This window comes from Elephantulus edwardii, unplaced genomic scaffold (genome assembly GCF_000299155.1).
Source record: "Elephantulus edwardii isolate Elephantulus edwardi_28Jun2011 unplaced genomic scaffold, EleEdw1.0 scaffold00278, whole genome shotgun sequence".
NCBI lineage: Eukaryota > Metazoa > Chordata > Mammalia > Macroscelidea > Macroscelididae > Elephantulus > Elephantulus edwardii.
The window spans coordinates 1153915-1174375 of NW_006400028.1; the positions used below are offsets into that span (position 1 = coordinate 1153915).

General features: G+C 39.6%; 1 protein-coding gene and 1 pseudogene across 5 annotated transcripts in view; both read left to right on the forward strand.

The window, feature by feature from the left end:
- TFCP2 (transcription factor CP2) overlaps positions 1–9773 on the forward strand; it is a 74154-nt gene extending 64381 nt beyond the window's left edge. The window contains exons 12-15 of one of the 5 annotated variants that reach the window (XM_006900226.1): positions 4185–4291; positions 4706–4848; positions 8887–8938; positions 9334–9773. In XM_006900226.1, coding sequence (XP_006900288.1) covers positions 4185–4291; positions 4706–4848; positions 8887–8938; positions 9334–9368 — 337 coding nt within the window. In that variant the 3' untranslated portion in view covers positions 9369–9773. Of the gene's footprint in view, positions 1–4184; positions 4292–4705; positions 4849–8886; positions 8939–9330 lie in introns of all 5 variants that reach the window. The other 4 variants (XM_006900224.1, XM_006900228.1, XM_006900225.1 and 1 more) reach the window with 4 other exon arrangements.
- LOC102853972 lies at positions 6874–8564 on the forward strand (annotated as a pseudogene).
- Positions 9774–20461: the final 10688 nt, after the last annotated feature.

Here is a 20461-nt window from a genome sequence, read left to right on the forward strand (position 1 = left end):
CAGATAAGCAAAGAACTCTTGAAAAAGAGAAACAAGTTAGGAGGCATCACACTCCCTGATTTCAAATCCTATTACACTGGCATGGTCGTCAAGACAGCATGATACCAGACAGTGACAGACACAGATATTACTGGAATAGAATTGAGAACCCCAAAATGAGCTTATCTACCTATGGTTAACTGATTTTTGACAAGGAGACAAAATCAGTTAAGTGGGGAAATGGCACCCTTTTAAACAAAGGAATTGGCAAAATTTGAAAACAATTGTTAGAAAACTTAAGCAAGACCCATACCTCACAACAGACACAAAAAACCAACTCAAGATGGGTCAGGGACCTAGGAGTAAAAAAAAAGACTATAGCATTCATCAGAGAAAAGCTAGGAACAACTATAGAAGCCCTATTCCATGGCATAAACAGATATATCCAAGCGTAATGCAAAACCTACAACCAGGAGAGAATAAAGTAGATGAATGGGACCTTGTAAGAATCAAATCCTGGCGAGCTCTGGCGGCCTAGTGGCAAGAAGCTGAACTGCAATCCCTGAGGTGTGTGGTTCAAATCCACCAGATGCTCTGCTGGAGGAGGGACAATCTCCTCCTGTACCAGTCAGATCACACACACACACACACACACACACACACACACACACACAGAATCAAATCCCTATGCACATCAAAAAACGTCTTCAACAAGGTGAAATGGAAACCCACAGACTGTGAAAAAATATTTGGCAATAATATATATCTCCCCCCCCCATTGATATATGTAATAAGAGACTTTTATCTAAAATCTCTCAAATCTTCCAGTACTTCAACGAGAAAAAAGGTAAACAACTCAATTGCAAAATTAGTCAAGATATAAATAAACACTTAGCCAAAGACGACATTCAAATGGCAAACAAACACATGAAGAAATGTTTAATATTCCTAGCTATCAGAGAGATGCAAAGCAAAACAAATGAAATATCATCTCGCCCCAGCAGTAAAGTTAAACAGGGCAGCAAACAACAAATACTGGCAAGGTTGTGAAGAGATTGGAATTCTTACTCACTGCTGGTGGCAATACAAAATGGTACAACCACTATGGAAGATGGTCGGGCATTTTCTCTAAAAGTTGGAAATAGAAATACCATTTGACCCAGCAATTCCACTATTGAGAATATATGCTAAAGAAACCAGAGCCATGACTCAAATGTATGTACACCCATGTAACAATGAACCTACGAAACATTATACAACATGGATGGGCCTGGAGAACGTTATGCTGAGTGGAATATCTCAGTCACAAAGGGACTAATACTGCTGTTATAAAGTAGAACTGACATGGAGGTTTGAGGGGAGACTAGGAAAAGAGTAGATAGATAATGAACACTGCATTGGAACAGATGAGGGGAAGAATGGTCTGAAAGGAATATATGATTAGGTATTATATGTAAAACAGTAATTTAGAATAAGAAATGAATTGCAAAGTAGACTGGGGAGGGGAGAAAATGTGCAACAATGAACGAATTTAAAAAAAAGTCCTTTGTTTCTTAGAGCATTTTCTGAGTTGTTATTAGGTGCCGTTGAGTAAGATTGATAGTAACTCTTTGAACGCCAGATCTGAACCTTGTCTATCGTATGTCATCCTCACAATCTCGGACACACTCAAGCCCATTGCTGCAGTCGCTGTGTCAATCCACCTGGTTGAGAATCTTCTTCCTGTCCTTTGCCATCCCTCCACCTTCCCAAGCATCATAACCCCTATCAGGAATAACCTCTCATAGCAACATGCACAAAGTCTGTGAGATGAAGCTTCATTATCTTTGTCTCCAAGGAGCACTCTTGGCTGCTTCTTCTCTGAGACATCTTTTTCTTTTGGCCATCCATGGGATATTGAGTACTTTTCTCCAACATCACAGTTCAAAGGTATCAATTCAGATAAAGTGGTATGAATGCCTTTGCCTCAAAAGAACAGAAAAGTCCTAGACTCCTTGTTATTTTTCAATGTCATCATGTTTTCTCCAATTTATAATACACTGTGTACAGAAGAACAAAGGTTGAACCTGTACAATCTTTACAATCTCTGCTGTGCTCAAGCCCATTGTTGCAGTTACTGTGTCAGTTAATTTCATTGAGGTCTTATTCTTCTTATTCAAGCACAGTGTCTTTTTCTAAAGGCTGACCTTTCCTGATAGCATGCCCAAGATATGTGAGGCCAAGTCTCACCATCCTTGCTTCTGGGAAGCACTCTGGTTGAACAACTTCTAAAATAAATTTATTTGTTCTTTCCAAAGTCCATGATATACTGAATATTCTTCACCAACACCATAGTTCAAAAGCATTAATTTTTCTGTTGTTTTGATGTGTACTGCTGAATCAGAACCAACTCATAGCTGACCTTCCAATGAATTTTCAGAGGCAGCTAAATCTCACAAGATGAGATTGCCCATCCTTCTGGTAGCAGCTGGTGGTTCAAGCCACATGCCTTCGGGATTGTAACACAGTTTCTTAGCACGAGGCCACCAGATCTCCCAGTTTTCCTAGTCACAGTCCGACTTTCACAAGCATATAGAGCATTTCAAAATACCACAGCATGAGTCTGGTACAGTCTTTAAAGTGATCTTGATTAGAGTTGGCACTTTAGCGAGGTGTTTGACAGATTTGTTCATCACAGTTAGTTGTGTGCCAGCTTTACTGCCATTTCCATGGGCATTAATTGTGGATCCATGTAAAAGTAAATAATTTACAATTTCAATCTTTTCTTTCTTTATTGTGATACTGCCTGTAAATCCAGTTGTGAGGATATTAGTTTTCTTCATTTTGATGAGGGGAGCTCTGATAAGGAGTTGTGCTGCTAACCTTTGGGCAGGTCTGGTGGTTAGAATCCATCAGCAGCTCTGCAAGAGAAGATAGACAATCTTGTCTATGTGATTTACAGCCTCAGAAACCCATTGGAGGTCAACCGTGAGTTGGTTTCAATGAGTTGAGGTGTTATGTTAAGGTGTAATCCATCTTGAAGGCTGTAGTTATTGAGATACTTCAATAAGCACTTCAAATCCTTTTTTTCAGCAAACAAGGTTTTGTCATCTGCATATCACAGGTCGTTGACAAGTCTTCCTCCATTCCTGACATCATATTCTTCATACAGTTCAGCTTTTCTTTAAACTGCTCAGCAGTTTAAATAGGTATAGTGAAAAGATACAGCCGTAATTTCTTTATTTTAAACCATGCAGTATTGTTATATTCAGACAACTGCTTCTAAAAGAGCCTGTCTGTACACAATTTCTGACCTAATTAAGTGTTGTGGAATTTCCATTCTTCTCAGTGTTATCCACAATTTGTTCTGATGCATACAGTCAAGTATCTTTGCATAGTCAAGAAAATACAAATAAATACCTTTTTGGTATTGTCTGCTTTCAGCCAGTATCTGTCTGACATCAGCAATGATATCTCTTATTCCACTAAAGCTACTTGGTTGTTTTATTGGCCTGTGACTCATAGTGACCCTATGTACAGTAGCTCTGAGCCCTGCCCTATTCTGAGCCATTGTCACTCTGACAATGTCACTCATTGTGTCTCTGACACACCTACCTCAATCTTATCCAAAGTCGTCTTCTTTTGTGCTATCTGTCCACCCTTCCAAACAAGGGAAGTAGGAACATAAAAGTACTCCACAGTATTTATTGGAATTTTTAAGTAGTAATTGTATAGGTCTTAAACCTGACACATAAGGCAATGGCTCACATATTTTTAATATTTCTAAACTTTACACCAAAGGACACAAAATCAAATGAGTATAAAAATCATAGATAATATAAAGAAGTTCAAGCCATGTCTGGCCTGAAATGAGGAAAACATGCGTCAAATATGGAGGGCAGTTGACTGTTCTCCTGTGAAGGTGAGAACCTTGCATTGCCAAGTTGGATATTTTTTTAAAAAGCCACAGGCTCACAAATGTATTATGTCTCCTGGATGAACCAGTTCAGTTTTGCGTGGGTTTTTTTTAAGCCTAAACAATAGAAACACCGCCAGGGAAGTAATAAAACTTACAAATGAACTGTATTTGACCCATGAATCGCCAGTTTTCAATAGTTACTCTGTACTATTTATAATGTAAGCATTCAGCTTCATGTCATGGCAAAATGTGCTTACCATGAACAATCTAAACTAATAGCCTCTTTGTTCATTTCTTTTGTCTTTAGCATGGTACGCCCAAGATTGACCATTTATGTTTGTCAGGAATCTTTGCAGTTGAGGGAGCAACAGCAGCAGAAACATGAGGATGGAGACTCAAATGGTACTTTCTTCGGTAGGTCGTTCTGGACAGACCAGGACAGACATGAAGAGAGGTGAAGAGATGTCTTAAGGGCATGTGTGATGGGAATTCATCAAACAGCAGATTCAGCATTTGCTAGAAGTAATGGTAATCACTAATATTTATTGAGCTTCTAATTTATGCCAGGCCCTATTCTGAGCACTTCTACATGCCTTGGTTTTATAACTAATGTCTTTTATTTTTTTCAATCTTTTTATTGTGATATCTAGTGCTTAGATGAGAAAGGGAAGCTTAAAGATGTTCACTAACTTGCCGTAGATCACACAGCTAGCAAATTGCTGAGCTGACACTAGAATACAGGCAGTCTGACTTCTGAGTCCTTCAGAAAAGTGGGCATTCCTAATGATCAGGTGCAGTACTGACCACGGTTGCTCTCTCCATTTGCAGTGTATCATGCCATCTATTTGGAAGAACTGACAGCTGTAGAACTGACAGAAAAGATTGCTCAGCTTTTCAGCATTTCCCCTCAGCAGATCAGCCAGATCTACAAACAAGGGCCGACAGGAATCCACGTGCTCATCAGTGATGAGGTAGATTCTTCTTCCTACTCTGCCACCAGATGATAGTTTGTCAGGGCATGTGCTGGAGCAAGTCTTCTGTTTTCTAGACAGAGGTTTCCAAATGTTTTTGCTTAGTTACCTGTTAAAGGGAATTTTAAAAATTCCTTTTGGGGGGAGGGTTGGGAGGGGAGAAAAGGGCAACAATGACTGAATGGTAATCAAAACAAAACAAAACAAAAAACATCTTCTTTTCATACTATTAAATTGACTTCAGATTTTTTGTTAAAGATATAAAGGTTGTGAAAGATGTCAATACTGGGCATATTTCATGACTTAAAAATGAAGCTGTTACATCACTATTTTCATAGTATTCCATGAAACCTTAGTATAAGAATGATTTAATGCTCAGCTATTTTTTTTGTTGTTGTTGTATACTGTCACATCAGATCCGACTGGCACAGGAGGAGATTGCCCCTCCTTCTCCAGCAGAGCATCTGGGGGATTTAAACCTCGCACCTTCAAGATTGTAGGGCATCTTCTTGTCACTATGCCATCAGAGCTCTCTTACCATCATCTATTTAAAATAAATAAATGAGTATACACTTCTTTAAAAGTTAGAAATTTTATATCATTCTTTTGTTTTCTTAAACTTGTATTTCTGTTTACCTTTCTTACAGACTTTTGCCTTAGTATAGTTTCTATGCTTTAACATCTTTTATTAATCTATCCTAATTCTTTGAAACAAAAACTTTATTTATAAATTAAAAGTTAGTTCTCAATAGAATGATCACTGTGATTATTGCAATTAAGACAACATAATATACAAGTTTATTTCTGGACTCTCAGTTGTAGCCCATTAATTATTATCCTTGACGGTACCGCACTGTCTTGATTAGCTACAAAACTTACTTTGTTGGGTGACCCTGGAGGACATTATGCTGAGTGAAATATCTCAGTCACAAAAGGACAAATACTGCATTGGTGCCACTGTTGTAGAATGGAACTGACATCAGGGTTGGGGTAAGACTGAGAAAAACTGCATGAATTATGTATACTGCATTGAAACAGATGAGGGAGAGAATAATTTAAAAGCGATATATGATAGGGTATTATGGTTATCACAAAAGTCCAGAATGAAGGTAGCATGTGTAGTGGAGTATACTTAGGGTAGTGGGAGGGGGCAGGGAGATTGGATACCAAAGAAGGAATCTTTCTTTTACTTTTCAAAGAGAGGAGCGAACTGGGGGGGGGAGGAACTGGGGCTGGGCAGGGAGAAAAGTGCAACAATAAATGAATGGAAATCCAAAATCTCTGTAAATGTTCATTAGATTTAATAAAATAAAAAAAGAAATTTTTTAAAAAAAACTTGCTTTGTAGTTAAATTTTGAAATCAGGAAATGCGAATCCTTTCAAACTTATTTTTTAAAAAAAGTTTGGCTGAGATCTTAGAGTTTCCTGTCAGTTTTAGATCAGATTTTCAGTTTAGGCAAAGAAGCCACCAAAGGAATTGTATTGGGTCCCTTGATCAATTTGGATAACACTGTCATCTTAGCAATATTAACTTGTGTTTATAATGAATATTCTCCTAAATGGTACAGCACTGATCTGTTAATTTGCTGTACTGAGGAACTTGGGATTGCTGTGATATTTAACCATTGCTGTACCATTGGTATTTCAAATGGTTACATATGGTTAACAGTATTTGGTGGAGCTCCTATATTAAGACGTACTTGGAAGCAGGCATCCACTTCCAAACAACATGCCTCTGAAAACTTTATGAACCTGGAGAAACTAGTTTAAAAACAAGGTCTTTTGTCCATAGGGTCGCTATGAGTCGTGATCAACTTGACAGCACTTAACAACAAAAATAATATATTATAAATTTGTAAGTAATTATTAAAACATCAGTATTAGAAATACAGCTGTTAAATGAGATTGATGAGGTTGTTCTGTTTTCAGCCACTCTCCACAGTAAGTTCATCTGTAGATGAATGCCTGTTGATTCCTTTCTGTTCCCCTCCCCTTTGATATAAAAGAGGGAGCTCTGATGACCTAATGGGTGAGTAGGTGGCTTGCTAATTTAAAGGCAAGTGGTTCGAATCCACCAGCTGCTCATAGGAAAAAGATAGTCTCTTCCCATGAGATTTATAGCCTTTGAAAAACTGCTGGAGGGTTCTGATTCAGTGACTATGAGAATTGAGTTGATATAAATGGGGGAGCTCTAATGGTATAGTCAGTAGGGAGTCACCCTGTTAACCTAAAGGTGGCACCCCTTTGGCAGCCTGAATCCATCAGTGACTCCTTTGGAGGAAAGATGGACAGTCTCCTCCTGGATAATTTATAGCTTCCTGAAAAATCCACTGGGGCTCAGCTATAAGTTGATTTTGATTCAAAGTAATGAATGAGTTTATATAAATGATGTAGAACCCAATTCACAAAATTTATAGGAATGGATGCAGTTTTGTTATAACAGCATCACTGGCTTTTTTCCCAACTTATGAATTTACATGCCAACAATTGTATCATGAAGTTACAAAAAAGAATTTAAAATCATCTACCATTTTCCAGTCTTTTATTAAATCTGATTTCAATTCTGTTGAAAGAAAAGATTTGGACTCTATGGGATTCTCTCCTATGAGTCTGTCAGCATTTCGTGTTGCCCTTATTATGCGGTGGTAGTGATGTGTGTCATCAAGTCAGAACCAACTCAGAGCTGACTCTGCAGTGTGTTTGCAGAGCCTGTAAATTGCACTGGAACAGGATTTGAATCCCCTGCCTTTGAGTTGGCAGTGCAACTCTGTACCATGAGGTCACCAGAGCTCTAACCTATGCGCTTAGAATGCTCCTTTTTAGTTATATTTTGCCATCCTAGGAGAAATCCTGGGAAAGTGGGGGAGAAATGCTAAAGAAGTTTGTTTTAGGGAAAACTCCATCTGTAAGTTGAAGACGTGAACATCAGTTCTACTCTGTAGGACCAGTCATTGTCCATGTACTCCTTGGCCTAGAGAAATGCATACACCAATTTTTAGACCAGTCTTTTAGTTCATCTTGTAGAATTTTAAAAATCAAACTGATATGGAAGAACAGACAAAAACAGAGTTTTAAAAAATCCCTAGTAGAGAGCTGACTAGCCAGCCGACCCCTTACACTTACCTAGCTGCCAAAGACATTGCCATCCACCATCCCTGGGTAAGACGCCCATTCTTTCTTTTCCACTGCCTCAGCCACCTCTGACCAGTTCTTCAGGGAATGCTTGCTGGAACTTGTTATCTTTTCATTTTCTACCTCCTTGAGCCCTTCTACCTTCGACCGCCCTTTTTCCTGTGGGCATCCATCTGGATTGATACTAGGCTCTCAGAGATGCACCTGGACAAGGATAGGTTCTCTGTCAACCTGGATGGGAAGCATTTCTCCCCAGGGGAACTCAAGGTCAAGGTGCTGGGAGATGTGATTGAAGTTCATGGCAAACGTGAAGAGCATCAGGATGAACATGGCTTCATCTCCCAGAAGTTCCACAGGAAATACTGGGTCCCAGCACATGTGGACCCTCTTGGAGTTACTTCATCCATGTGTCTGATGGGGTCCTTACTGTGAAGGGACCAAGGAAACAGGCCCCTGGCCCTGAGCGCACCATTCCCCATCCCTCATGAAGAGAAGCCTGCTGTCACTGCAGCTTCCGAGAAATAGATGCCCTTTCAATGATTGCTTTTTTTAAAAAACAAGAAAGCTTCCCCACCACTGAATGAAAGCCTAGTGACTAATGTTGAAGCTTATTAATGTTAAGGCAATCCCAAGTCATTAAGCTAATAAAAATATTCAGCAATATAAAAAAAAAAAATCCTTGGAGGTAAAAAGCACCAAGGATTTTACAGATATTCATAAAGCTATGATTAGGGCCAGTAGACACTCGGTCCTGTCCACTCCTTTAGGTGTAGGTGTTCAGGAACACAGAAATAGGGAAGGATTATTTTCACTTAAATCTGATGGAATAAAAAGGCACATCATCCAAATAAGCGCAGCCAACTGCAGTTTGTAATAATTAACAAATTTTCTTGGATTTTTTTTTAGATGATACAGAACTTTCAGGAAGAAGCTTGTTTTATTTTGGACACAATGAAAGGTAATGAAAGACAAACAAGTACGTCTCTCTAAAGAGTTTTCATAATTTATTTCTGTGAAAAGAGAGGGAAACTAGCAAGCAGCAAATTAGGAAATAGAAACTGCTTTGGGGGTTTTTTCTTCCTGAACTCTGTTCTTTCAGCATTTTGTGCATGTGCCTTTGGGGACATTAATTAGATTCATCACAGTGTGCCACCATCATTGCTACCCATTTCTGAATTTTCACATCTCCCTTAACAGAAACTCAGTGCCCCCTAGAGGCATGATGTTTTTATAATGGATATTTATTACTCCGTGGTAATGAATAAATATGATATCCTTTGACCTTCTCTGTTTTTATTTATTTTCCCTTTCTCCCAAAAGATCATTCTCTTTTTGTTTTCTTTTTTACAGCAGAAACCAGTGATAGCTATCACATCATCCTGAAGTAGAAATGGGGCATTCTGCACTCAGTGGCTGCTGCTTCCTTTACCTCTTGGAACTCCTTTCTTACAAAGGAATGTGAGTGAAGATATGAAGGTCTGCGGGAACTCGACCTTCCTGGCTGTGTGTCAGGGAGTCTAGGCACTGGAGACAGAATCCCAGCCTCAGCGTTGGTCCAAGCTCTGTGGCATAAACAGATAACTGCCCAACATGCAGTTCTGCAGCTATTTCTTAGTTATAATTTATGGACCTTGCTGTTACTGAATATCAGTAGAAACTCCATATCATTTAGAGTGTATGTAACTAATGATGGTGAAAATCGTGTGATGTTTAACAGAAAGATGTTAAATTCGTGATATGGAGCCCTGTACTTTTTTTCTAATATTAAAATAAGCTTATATATTCATAAGACTTGATCCTCAGTGTCTTTTGAATAAAATATACAGGCCCCTTCTTTTTTTTACCACACGAACCCCTGAGCCCTCATCAAAGAAGAGACATACAGAGATAAAATAGAAAGTTTCATTTTATCCACGTGTCATATTACGAAGAGCCCCGGTAGCATATGGTTAAAGCTCTCAACTGCTAACCAAAAAGATCGATGCATTCAAAAACAGATTTGAACCCATCAGCCACTCTTAAGAGAGAAAGATATGAGGGAGCTCTGGTGGTCTAGCAGGAAGACGCTGCACTGCAATCCCAGAGGTACGCGGTTCAAATCCACCAGATGCTCTGTTGGAGAAGGAGGGGGCAATCTCCTCCTGTACCAGTCAGATCTGATTTGACGGTACACATAAAAAATAATACAATAAAAATTTTAAAAAAAGAAAAAAGAGAGAGAAAGATATGGCTTCTTTTCAAGATACAATATTGAAAACCCTATGGGGCAATTCTCCTTTATCCACTTGAATCACTATGAGTTAGAATTGACTCAACTGTAATGGTTTTAGGTTTGAATTGGGGGTAATACTAGTACTGCTAGTAGCTTTTAACTAACGTTAATCAAGCACTTACATATACCAGATAGTGCAATAAATTCTTTAAATGAATTATCTTGTTTAATCATCTTAATAACCATCTATGAAGTAGGTACTATTCCCGTCATTGGAGGTCAAGAAACTGAGATAGATACACAAGGGCTAAATAACAGGAAGCTGGTAGGTTGTGATCCAAACCCTGGCGGTCTGGTTCTTAATCACCGCACAGTTTACTGTCACCCTTTTTAGCCTGTGCTTGGCAGCCTTTATTACTGTGACTCTTGTGGTGAATAAGACATAACCCTGCATGAGACCTGAGCAATTGACAACCCACGCCTAAAGGATGAGAGAATCACAACCTACAGAAGCATATTTTTAAAGCATCAATAGTTAACAAATTTGCTGAATTTGAAATGGTAAAAACTAAGGCTTGTCTTTAACTCTTAAAATGATTCATTGTCCTCAAATGACATCTGAGACTATTTACTAATAAATTAGGCTAATCTCTGCCACTCTTCTTTCTCGGTGTCCTCCTGTTATAGGGAGTTCTTTAACTCATGTTCTTGTTCATTACCTTCGATTCAAGCACAACTCATAGTGACCCTATGAACAAGAGGCCTGAAGCCCCTGTACAACTATCAACATTTATCAAAGTTACATAAGAGTTTCTGGAGGTATGTTGTTACTCTTGCTGTTTCCGGAGGCATGTTCTTACTCTTGCTTCCAAATCTGTGATAGTATGTTATTGTTGTTATGTGTCATTGAGTTGCCTGTGATGTTTAGCGACTCTATGCACAGCAGCTCTGAACACTTCCCTGTCCTGAGGCAGTCTCACTAATTCCAGCACACCAATCCCATCGCCTCAGTTACTATATCAGTCCATCTCATGCTGGATGTTCCTCTCCTGCGCTGTCCCTCCACTCTTTTTTTTTTTCTTCAATTTTTATTATTTTGTGTGTCTGTGTACCGTCAAATCAGATCTGACTGGTACATGAGGAGATTGTCCCTCCTTTCCCAGCAGAGCATCTAGTGGATTCGAACCATGCACCTCTGGGACTGCAGTGCAGCTTCCCGCCACCAGGCCACCAGAGCTCCCCTGTCCCTCCACTCTTCTAAGCATGATGTGCTTCTCCAAGGACCAATCTCTCCTGGCCACATGCCCAAAGTTAGGCAGAGCTTCAAAGTCTTAGCCTTCAAGGAGAGACTTGGTTTCACCCTCTCCAAGACAGACCTATTTGTTTCCTTGACAGTACATGATATATTCATGACTCTTCTCCTGCACTACAACTCAAAGGCATCTGTTCATTCTTCTGTCATCTTTAGTCATTGTCCAACTTTCTGAAGTATAACAAGTAATTAAGAAGACCATGTCCTGGATTAGACTGACATCGTTGTTCTTCAGCACTCTGGAGAGGTCCATGACAGCAGATTTTCCCAATGCAATTTCGTCTTTCGATTTCCTGACTGCTGTTATTAAAAGAGTGTTGATTATGGCTTCGAGCATGCTATAATTACTAACAACCTCAGTCTCTTCTCCATCTAATATGGTGCTGCCAATTGGCTCAGTGGTGAGAATCTTTGTTTTCCTGATGTCAAGCTTCAATCCATATTGAAGACTACAGGTCTTGACCTTTTGCAGCAAGTGTTTACAGTTTCAGCAAGCAAGTTGTGTCATCTGCATATTGTAGGTTGTTTGGTTTTGTTTTTTTTTATTATTTGTGTGTGTGTGTGTGTGTGTGTGTGTGTGTACCGTCAAATCAGATCTGACTGGTACAGGAGGAGATTGCCCCTCCTTCCTCGGCAGAGCATCTGGTGGATTCGAACTGTGCGCCTCTGGGATTGCAATGCAGCTTCTTGCCACTAGGCCACCAGAGCTCCCCTATCTTGTAGGTTGTTAATGAGTCTTCCTCCAGTCTTGATACCACACTCCTCATAAAGCCCTGCTTCCGAATGATCTGTTCTGCACACAGATTGAAAAGGTACGGGGACAGGATGCATCCCTTATGCACTCCTTTCCTGATTGTGAACCAGGCAGTGTTTCCTTGCTCTGTTCTGAGGACAGCTTCTTCGTCCAAGTATAAGTTTCATATAAACATGATCAAGTGTTCTGAGATTCCCATTTTCCTCAAGATTAGCCACAATTTATTGTGATCCACCAGTCAGATGCCTTTGTATAGTCAGTGAAACACAGTCGTTCTTCTGGTATTCTTTGCTTTCTGCTAAGATCCATCTGATATTTGCAATAATGTTTCTAATGCCATGACCTCTTCTAAACCCAGCTTGTATTTCTGGTAATTCTCTGTCAATATACTATTAAGTCTTTTCTGGTAGTATTCGTTTTATTGTTTTGTTTTGTTTTGTTTTTCCATGTAGTATTCTTTTATATATATTTGCTCATTCACATGTTAGCCATATGCTTTTGTTCTCTATTTAAAAAGGTTGAGTATGTTTTTGTGTGTGTAAATGTGTTAGACCATCAGGTTACTTCTTTGTTCACATGTAAAGTTTTCTTTAGAACACTACAAAGTATGTTGACATAAAAAAAGATAATATTCTAAGGATCTGTATTGACTTTGATGATTTGTGTTGTTTCTGTGTATGTGTGTGTGTGTGTATGAGTAATTTCAAATTTGATAAAGCTTAAGTGTTTTTATATAGATGTTTTTGTTCATTAAAATCACCCTACAACATATCTTAGTACCTCTTGGTTTTAAACAATTTAAGAAGTTAGAAACTGGAAAATTAAGTCAATGACTTGTTTGAAAATGACTTGGGCAACTTGACATACTAGGTTAAGCTACATTTTTAGTGAATGATTATTAACTGTTCCCATTTTGAGAGAATAATATGATTGTTCTATATCTTAGGCCTGACTCTTCCCTTGGGAAGAAGGCACTAGACTTTTGCTTAGTATAAATGATCCATAACAGTTCTATTCATATTTAAAGGCTTGACAGTTAAGAGAGCATTATTAGGGGAAAATAGGCCAAGGGAGTGAGTCATTATAGGATTTTTTTCCAAAGACCTTATTTATTTTCACATCCTTAAATTTGTTAGTGTAACAATTATTCATTTCTTTGTACATAATCCCATTAATATAACTAGCTATATAATGAGCCTGGAGATTTGCACACTTAAGTTTCTGATAAAATGGATCCTTAAATATCTCTTCTCTGTCTCGAAGCTGCAAGAATTTAGAGGTTAAATAAATGAGAATATTTTTATTTACATCAGTTTAGTTTATACATATTTGACTGATTTATTTCTAATAGAAAACCAAGTTTAAAATAACTTGATCATCTTGCTTCAAATGCAGCTGTTCATATACCATACTCCAGTTCCATCAATTCAAATTTACTTTTGTTATCAGGGGTAAAAGCTACTGATACAAATACAGTGAAATGGAACCTTTTATAATCAGCATAAAAACAGATTGACATTTCCAGGATGCTACTAAAAGTAGCTTTTTTCCTGAAATACTAATGTATGGAAACAAAAGATTAAGTTTATTTAAAATACAGATGTGGAATTGTTCCATTCTATCATAGGAATTTTAAGGGCCGAGTGCTAGGTATTACATGAAAATTTATGATTAAATAATAAGTTTATTTTACCCAACATTGAGTTGTGGTGTTGTATACCATCTCATCAGAACCAACTCTTAGCTGACCCTCCTGTGGGTTTTCAGGGGCAGTAAATCACACAGGAGGAGATTGCCCATCTTTCTCTCGGCAACAGTTGTTGGATTTGAACTTTGTGCTTTAGGGATGGCAATGCAGCTCCTTACCACTAGGCCACCGCAGCTCCCTTTACCTATATTACTGCCCAGTATAAATACGTGCTCAGCCTCTAGTGATCCCACCCTCGGTACTCCTGATCTTGTCTGATCTAAGAATGTGTGCTCACATAAATGATGTGATTTTAAAAGCTATTGGAGGAAACTTTGCTGTCATCAAAAAAGATGTAGAAAATGCAGCATGTCCTTTGGGACCAGAGATTCCAGCATGAGTCACACTGGAATCAAGAGCAGCAGCAGCAGCTGAGGTGGTGGAGAACCAGAGACCCAAATGAGACACAGCTGGATTAGAACTGCCACTCTCGAGCTAGAATTTAAGGCCTTTGTCCAAGGGCTTTAGGGAGATTCTATGGTTTGCAAGACTGAAAAAAGCCATGTAACACTGGCCCAAAGCCAATAAGCTGAAGCTCAGAGAGCCTATGAGCACGCCTGACGAGCTGTCCTGACTGAAGAACTGGATCCTGTTTCCTACCTGAACTGTAACCTTTTACTTCCCTAAGAAGCCCTGAGAATCCTCTCAGGATACTCCCTTATGTGAGCCTAGCTGCTAAGCTGTGAGCATGCCAAAGCCACCCATCGGGAGGAACTACAGACCCTGGTTCACTGTGCCTGCTGAACTTCTTGTTGAAACCAGCACCGACTGACTGGATAGATGAATGGAGCATTTGTGAGGAGAAATAGGAGATGGTCGTGTTGTCTGGGAAAGGATTACAACACATGAATGAAAAGTACCCAGAGTCTGAAAGAACTGAGAAAGTCCACACATGGATGCAGATGATGTTCTCACTCCAGAAGTCAGGTGCTAAAGTCTGTGTTTTGCGGGCCGGGCGTGATCATGACTCTCAGCACTGTGAGTTGGAGAGTCGGTAAAGGGGTGCTCTCAAAATCCTGTGTGTCCCTCAGTTCTCCGCAGAAGTGTGCTGTGGACGATTGAGTGACTGGAACTATCTGAAGTTAGTGCCATGAAAAACTAACATTACAATTAACCTAATTACTATGAAGAACTGAACAATTTAATACTTCTGCATTGAGCTTTGAAAGAAACACAAATTTGGAGTGAAATAGTTGAAGTCAGGACTCAACTTTTCCCTTTTGACTGTAGCTTTTCTTCTCTGGCTTGTACCTGTTGCTCCATGGGAGAAGGATGAGCATTCTCCTTCCATGCATCTTAGTGCCTCTGAAAACTTGCGGGAGGGTCAGCTGTGCGTTGGTCCTCAGTTGATAACACACAACAACGATCACAGCGCACCTAACAATTCCACATAGTTTACAACTGGGCAACCAACATTGAAGAACCGTTTTGTCATTTTACTGAATCCATTGGTTGACTTTCTTTGCCATACTTGATTTTGCTATAGGAGTTTAATCTGTTATTAGCCCCTACTAGTCTATTAGGAGAACTCCAGTTGTTATGGGGACCGCTCAAAGGTCCCACCTAGCTGCATCATTTATACTGACTCATGTACAATGTTTGTGCATCATTTTCATGTTTCTCTTCCTTAAATGCTTTGCTTTCTGAATATGGCTTTGTATAATCAATAAGACAAATACAGATATCCTTCTGATATTCTCTAGTTTCAGCCAAAATCCATCTGACATTAGCAGTGATATCCCTGGTATCATGGCTTCTAAATCCATCTTGCACTTATGGTAGTTCTCTGTCTTTGTACTATTGTAGCTGTTTTTAAATAATCTTTTTCACAGCCTTGCTTGCATGTGATAGTAATGATAATAAACAGGTCTGTCCTGGAGAAGATCAAACCTTCTAAACAAAGTTGTTCCCTGAGGCAAGAATCTTGACAGTCTATCTCATACACCTTGGGCATGTTGCCAAGAGGGACCATCCTTAGAGAAGGACATCATGCTTGGAAGGGTAGAGGGACAGCACAAGAGAAGATGACCCTGATTAAATGGATTGACACAGTAATGGGTTACGGGGATAGGTGTACTGGAGACAGAATGGCTCAGGATAGGGTGGGATTCAGAACTGTTGTGCATAGGATTCCTATGAGTTGCAAGTGACTTGATGGCACATAACAAAAAACAAAATCATAGGTTAGTATTTTGAGGTTTTGTTTGATTGATTTAGTCTATTAATTCTACATTCTGTGGTGCTGATTCTTAATGAGTCCTCTTCTGTGTGTCCAGGAAAAAATACATCATAAACAGAATCTTAGGACCAACTGAATAGAAAACTTATTGAAACAACTTGACTTTTCCATACTACTGACTGTGTTCTAAACCTTTAATAAGATATCAACTGTTAAATATTTATAAAACCCTATGAGATGCATACTTTTATTCCATTTTTCAGATTAGGGAGCTGAGGCACAGAGCAGTAATGCACTTTGCCTCATGTCATACTGCTAGTAAGTGGAGGTTTTGTTGTTGAGTACCTCTGTGTTGGATCCAACCCATAGCTGGCCCTACAGTGGGTTTTCAAAGGCAATAAATAGCATGGCAGGAGATTACCCATCTTGCTCCCACAAAACAGCTAGTGGATTCAAACTGAATACCTTTGCTTTGGCAATGCAATTCTTTACCCCTCTTAAGATCTGTGCTTTTACCAAAGCTCTTATCTGCTTCTAAATTTTAGCAAAGACTATCAGAGAATGTCTGTCTGTGTTTTTTATGTGGGTTTTTTTTTGTCTGTGCAAAGGCATTTGATTTTGTGGATCAAAACAACCTATGACTAACAACAACAACAACAACAAAAAAAGAAAATCTCAGAACACTAAATTATGCTCATATGAAATCAATAACTAGACCATGAAGCTGTTGTTCAAATGGAACACTGTTGTTGTTGTTATGTGCCGTTGAGTCTCTTGCGACTCATAGCAACCCTTTGTACAACAGCTCTAAACTCTGCTCTGTCCTATGCCAATCTCATTGTCTCTGACACACTCATCCTGATTTCGCCAGTCACCGAATCACAAACCATTAACTTCTCCTATGCAAGTTCAAGCTGAAGCTGAGGAAAATTAAACCAAATTCATGGGAACCAAAATATAACTTTGAGTCTATCCCACCTGAATTTCAGAACCATCTCAAGAACAGGTTTGAGGCCTTGAACACGAATGAGCCAAGACCAGACGAGTTGTGGGAGAATATCAAGAGTATCATCCAAGAAGAGTGCAAATGTTCATTACAAAGAAGAGGAAGAAAAGACCAAAATGGATGTCAGAAGAAACTCTGAAGATTGCACTGGAGTGCAGAGAAGCCAAAGCACAAGGAAGAATTAAAGATCCTAAAGAGCTGAACAGAAGATTTCAAAAGGCAGGGCAGGATGTTGTTGTTATGTGCCATCGAGTCGTTTGCAACTCATAGCGACCCTGTGTACAACAGCCCTAAACCCTGCTCTGTTCTGTGCCAATCGCACTGCCTCTGACACACCCATCCCGATTACCCCAGTCACCGAATCAATCCACCTCATAGAGGGCTTTCCCCTCCTGTGCTGTCCCTCCACCCTACCAAGCATGATGTCCCTTTCCAAGGACCTGTCCCTCCTTACAACATGTCCAAAGTATGTCAGACAAAGCCCCAGAATCCTTGACTCCAAGGAGTAGCCTGGTTTAATCCTCTCCAGGATGAATCTGTTTGTTTTCTTAGCAGTGCATGGTACATTCATTACTCTTCTCCAGCACCACAGCTCAAAGGCATCAATTCTCCTCCCTAGTCATTGTCCAACTCTCTGATGCATAACAAGTGATTGCAAAGACCATGGCCTGTATCAGGCGCACCTTAGTCTCCAGAGAGATACCGTTGCTTTTGAGCACTTTAGAGAGGTCCCTAACAGCAGACTTTCCCATCGCAATACATTTTTTGTTTGTTTTATTTCCTGGCTGCTGGTGCCAAGAGTGTTGACAGTGGAGCTGAGCAAACTGAAGCTGTGAACAATCTCAATCTCTTTGCTATCCATCCTGATGGTACTAATTGGTCTAGTGGTGAGAATCTTTGTCTTCTTGACATTGAATTGAATTGACTCCATACTGAAGGCTGCAGTCCTTGACCGTCTGCAGCAAGTGCATGAGGTCCTCCTCAGTTTCGGCAAGCAGGGTTGTGTCATCTGCATAACGCAGATTGTTAATAGATCTTCCATCAATCCTGACGCCACACTTCTCCTCATAGAGCCCAGCCTCTCGGATAATCTGCTCTGCATACAGGTTGAAAAGGTATGGAAATAGGACACATCCCTGGCGTACACCCTTCCCAATTTTGAACCATGCGGTGTTACCCTGCTCTGTTCTGACGACTGCCTCTTGGTCCAAGTATAGGTTTCGCATTGTTGTTGTTGTGTGCCATCGAGTCGCTTGTGACTCATAGCGATCCTATGTACAACAGCCCTAAACTCTGCTCTGTCTTGTGCCTTAGCATGATTAAATGTTCTGGGATTCCCATTCTTCTCAGAGTCAGTCACAGTTTGTTATGATCCACACAGTCAAACACCTTTGCATAATCAATGAAACACAGATAAACATTCTTCTGGTATTCCCTGCTTTCAGCTAAGATCCATCTAACAAAGTAAAATATTACAATGAAATGTGCAAGGAGCTGGAGTCAGAAAACCAAAAGGGTCAAAATGGAGCATTGCATAGTTTAAAATCAGAAAGGGAGTGCACCAGGGTGTCCTTTCTCTATACCTATTCAATCTGTATGCTGAATAAATAATTCATGAAGCTAAATTCTGTGAAGAGGAATGAGACATCAGGATTGGAGAAAGACTTAAAAAGAACTTGCATTATGCAGATGATACAGTCTTGCTTGCCGCAAGTGAGGACCTGAAATGCTTGCTGTAGAAGATCAAAGATAACTGCCTTCAATATGGATTACATTTCAGCATCAAGCAAAGATTCTTACCACTGGGCCAACAGGCAACATCATGATAGATAAAAAGGTGTAAAACTGTTAATGATTTAATCTTAACTTGGATCCACAATCAACCCCCTTGGTACTAGCAGTCAGGAGATTAGATGTATTGCTTTGGGAGAGCCCACCATCAGGGACTTCTCCAAAACACTGAAGAGCAATGATAGCAGTTTGTTATAATCATGCATTCCAGCTCTAAGATCTAGGCTTTTATCTAAGAATTATGTAGTAAGATGCATCATTCATTTGCTATGTGTTTGAGAGCTGGATGATGAACAAGAAGGACAGCAGAATAATTGATACCTTTGAGTTGTGTTAGGAAAGAGTACTGAATATCTCATGGACTGCCAAAAGAACAAACAGTTATGTCTTGAGAAAAGTGCAGCCAGACTGTTCTTTGGAGGCAAAGATGGTGAAGCTTTGTTTCTTGCACTTTGGACACATTGCTAGGAGAGGCTATTCCTTGAAAAGGGAGATCATGCTTAGAAAGGTGAACGAGCAGCCACTAAGAGGAAGACCTGCAATGAGATTGACACAGTGACTGCAGTAATAGGCTCAAGTGTGTCAGAGATGAGGATGACACAGAATAGGCCAGGGTTAAGGCTGTTGTTCATAGAATGACTTTGAGTCCTACTCAACTGGAATGCCCCTAAAAACAACAACTGCTTTTGCATTTTGTAGTATTGTTTCCTAGACCCTTGGAGTAAAAAATTATTTGAGAAGAATGAAATTTCTAGCACTTTACTAAGCAATTTAAACCTCTCTAAAGCTGGAACGGCTTAGTATACAATAGGTCTGGCTCCATGATTTGTTAGTTGTTGTGAAAATTGTACCAAGCTTTGGAACAAACCTGGTTTGAATTTAAAGCCTGCCATCCATTCATCCACCCAACCATTTTTATCTGATGAATATGTACTGAGCTGCTAAATACTAAATATTGGGCTTTGTACTGAGTGTTTTGGGTATATTGTTGTTGTGTACCATTGAGAAGGCAGTTAATTGCTCGGAAGGAGATTGCCCATCCTTCTCCCACAGAGAAGCTGCTGGATTTGAACCTTGTGCCCGTCCTTCTGAAGAGCAGCTACTACTAGGCCATGAGAGCTCCCTGGATACATTTGAATACATTAAACAAGCCAATTCCTTTCTGTCATGTAACTTAGTCAAACTGGAGAAGACTAAACAAATTTATGTTGGGTGGTAAATGCTAGGACAAAGCAAGGAGGTTAAGACTGAAGGAATGCACCATTTTATAAATGTGCAGTTAGGGACAATCTCTTGCGTTTAGGGAAAGTTAAGTGAGCGTTTAAGTATATATTAGATGAAGTAAGTATATGAGTGATTAGCAGGTGGAAGAATGGGACTTCAAAGAGGTCAAGTGATCAGTGGAACTGAAGTTCATGGTAGGGGTTCGTGTGTGTGTGTGTGTGTGTGTGTGTGTGTGTGTGTGTGTGTGTGTGTGTGT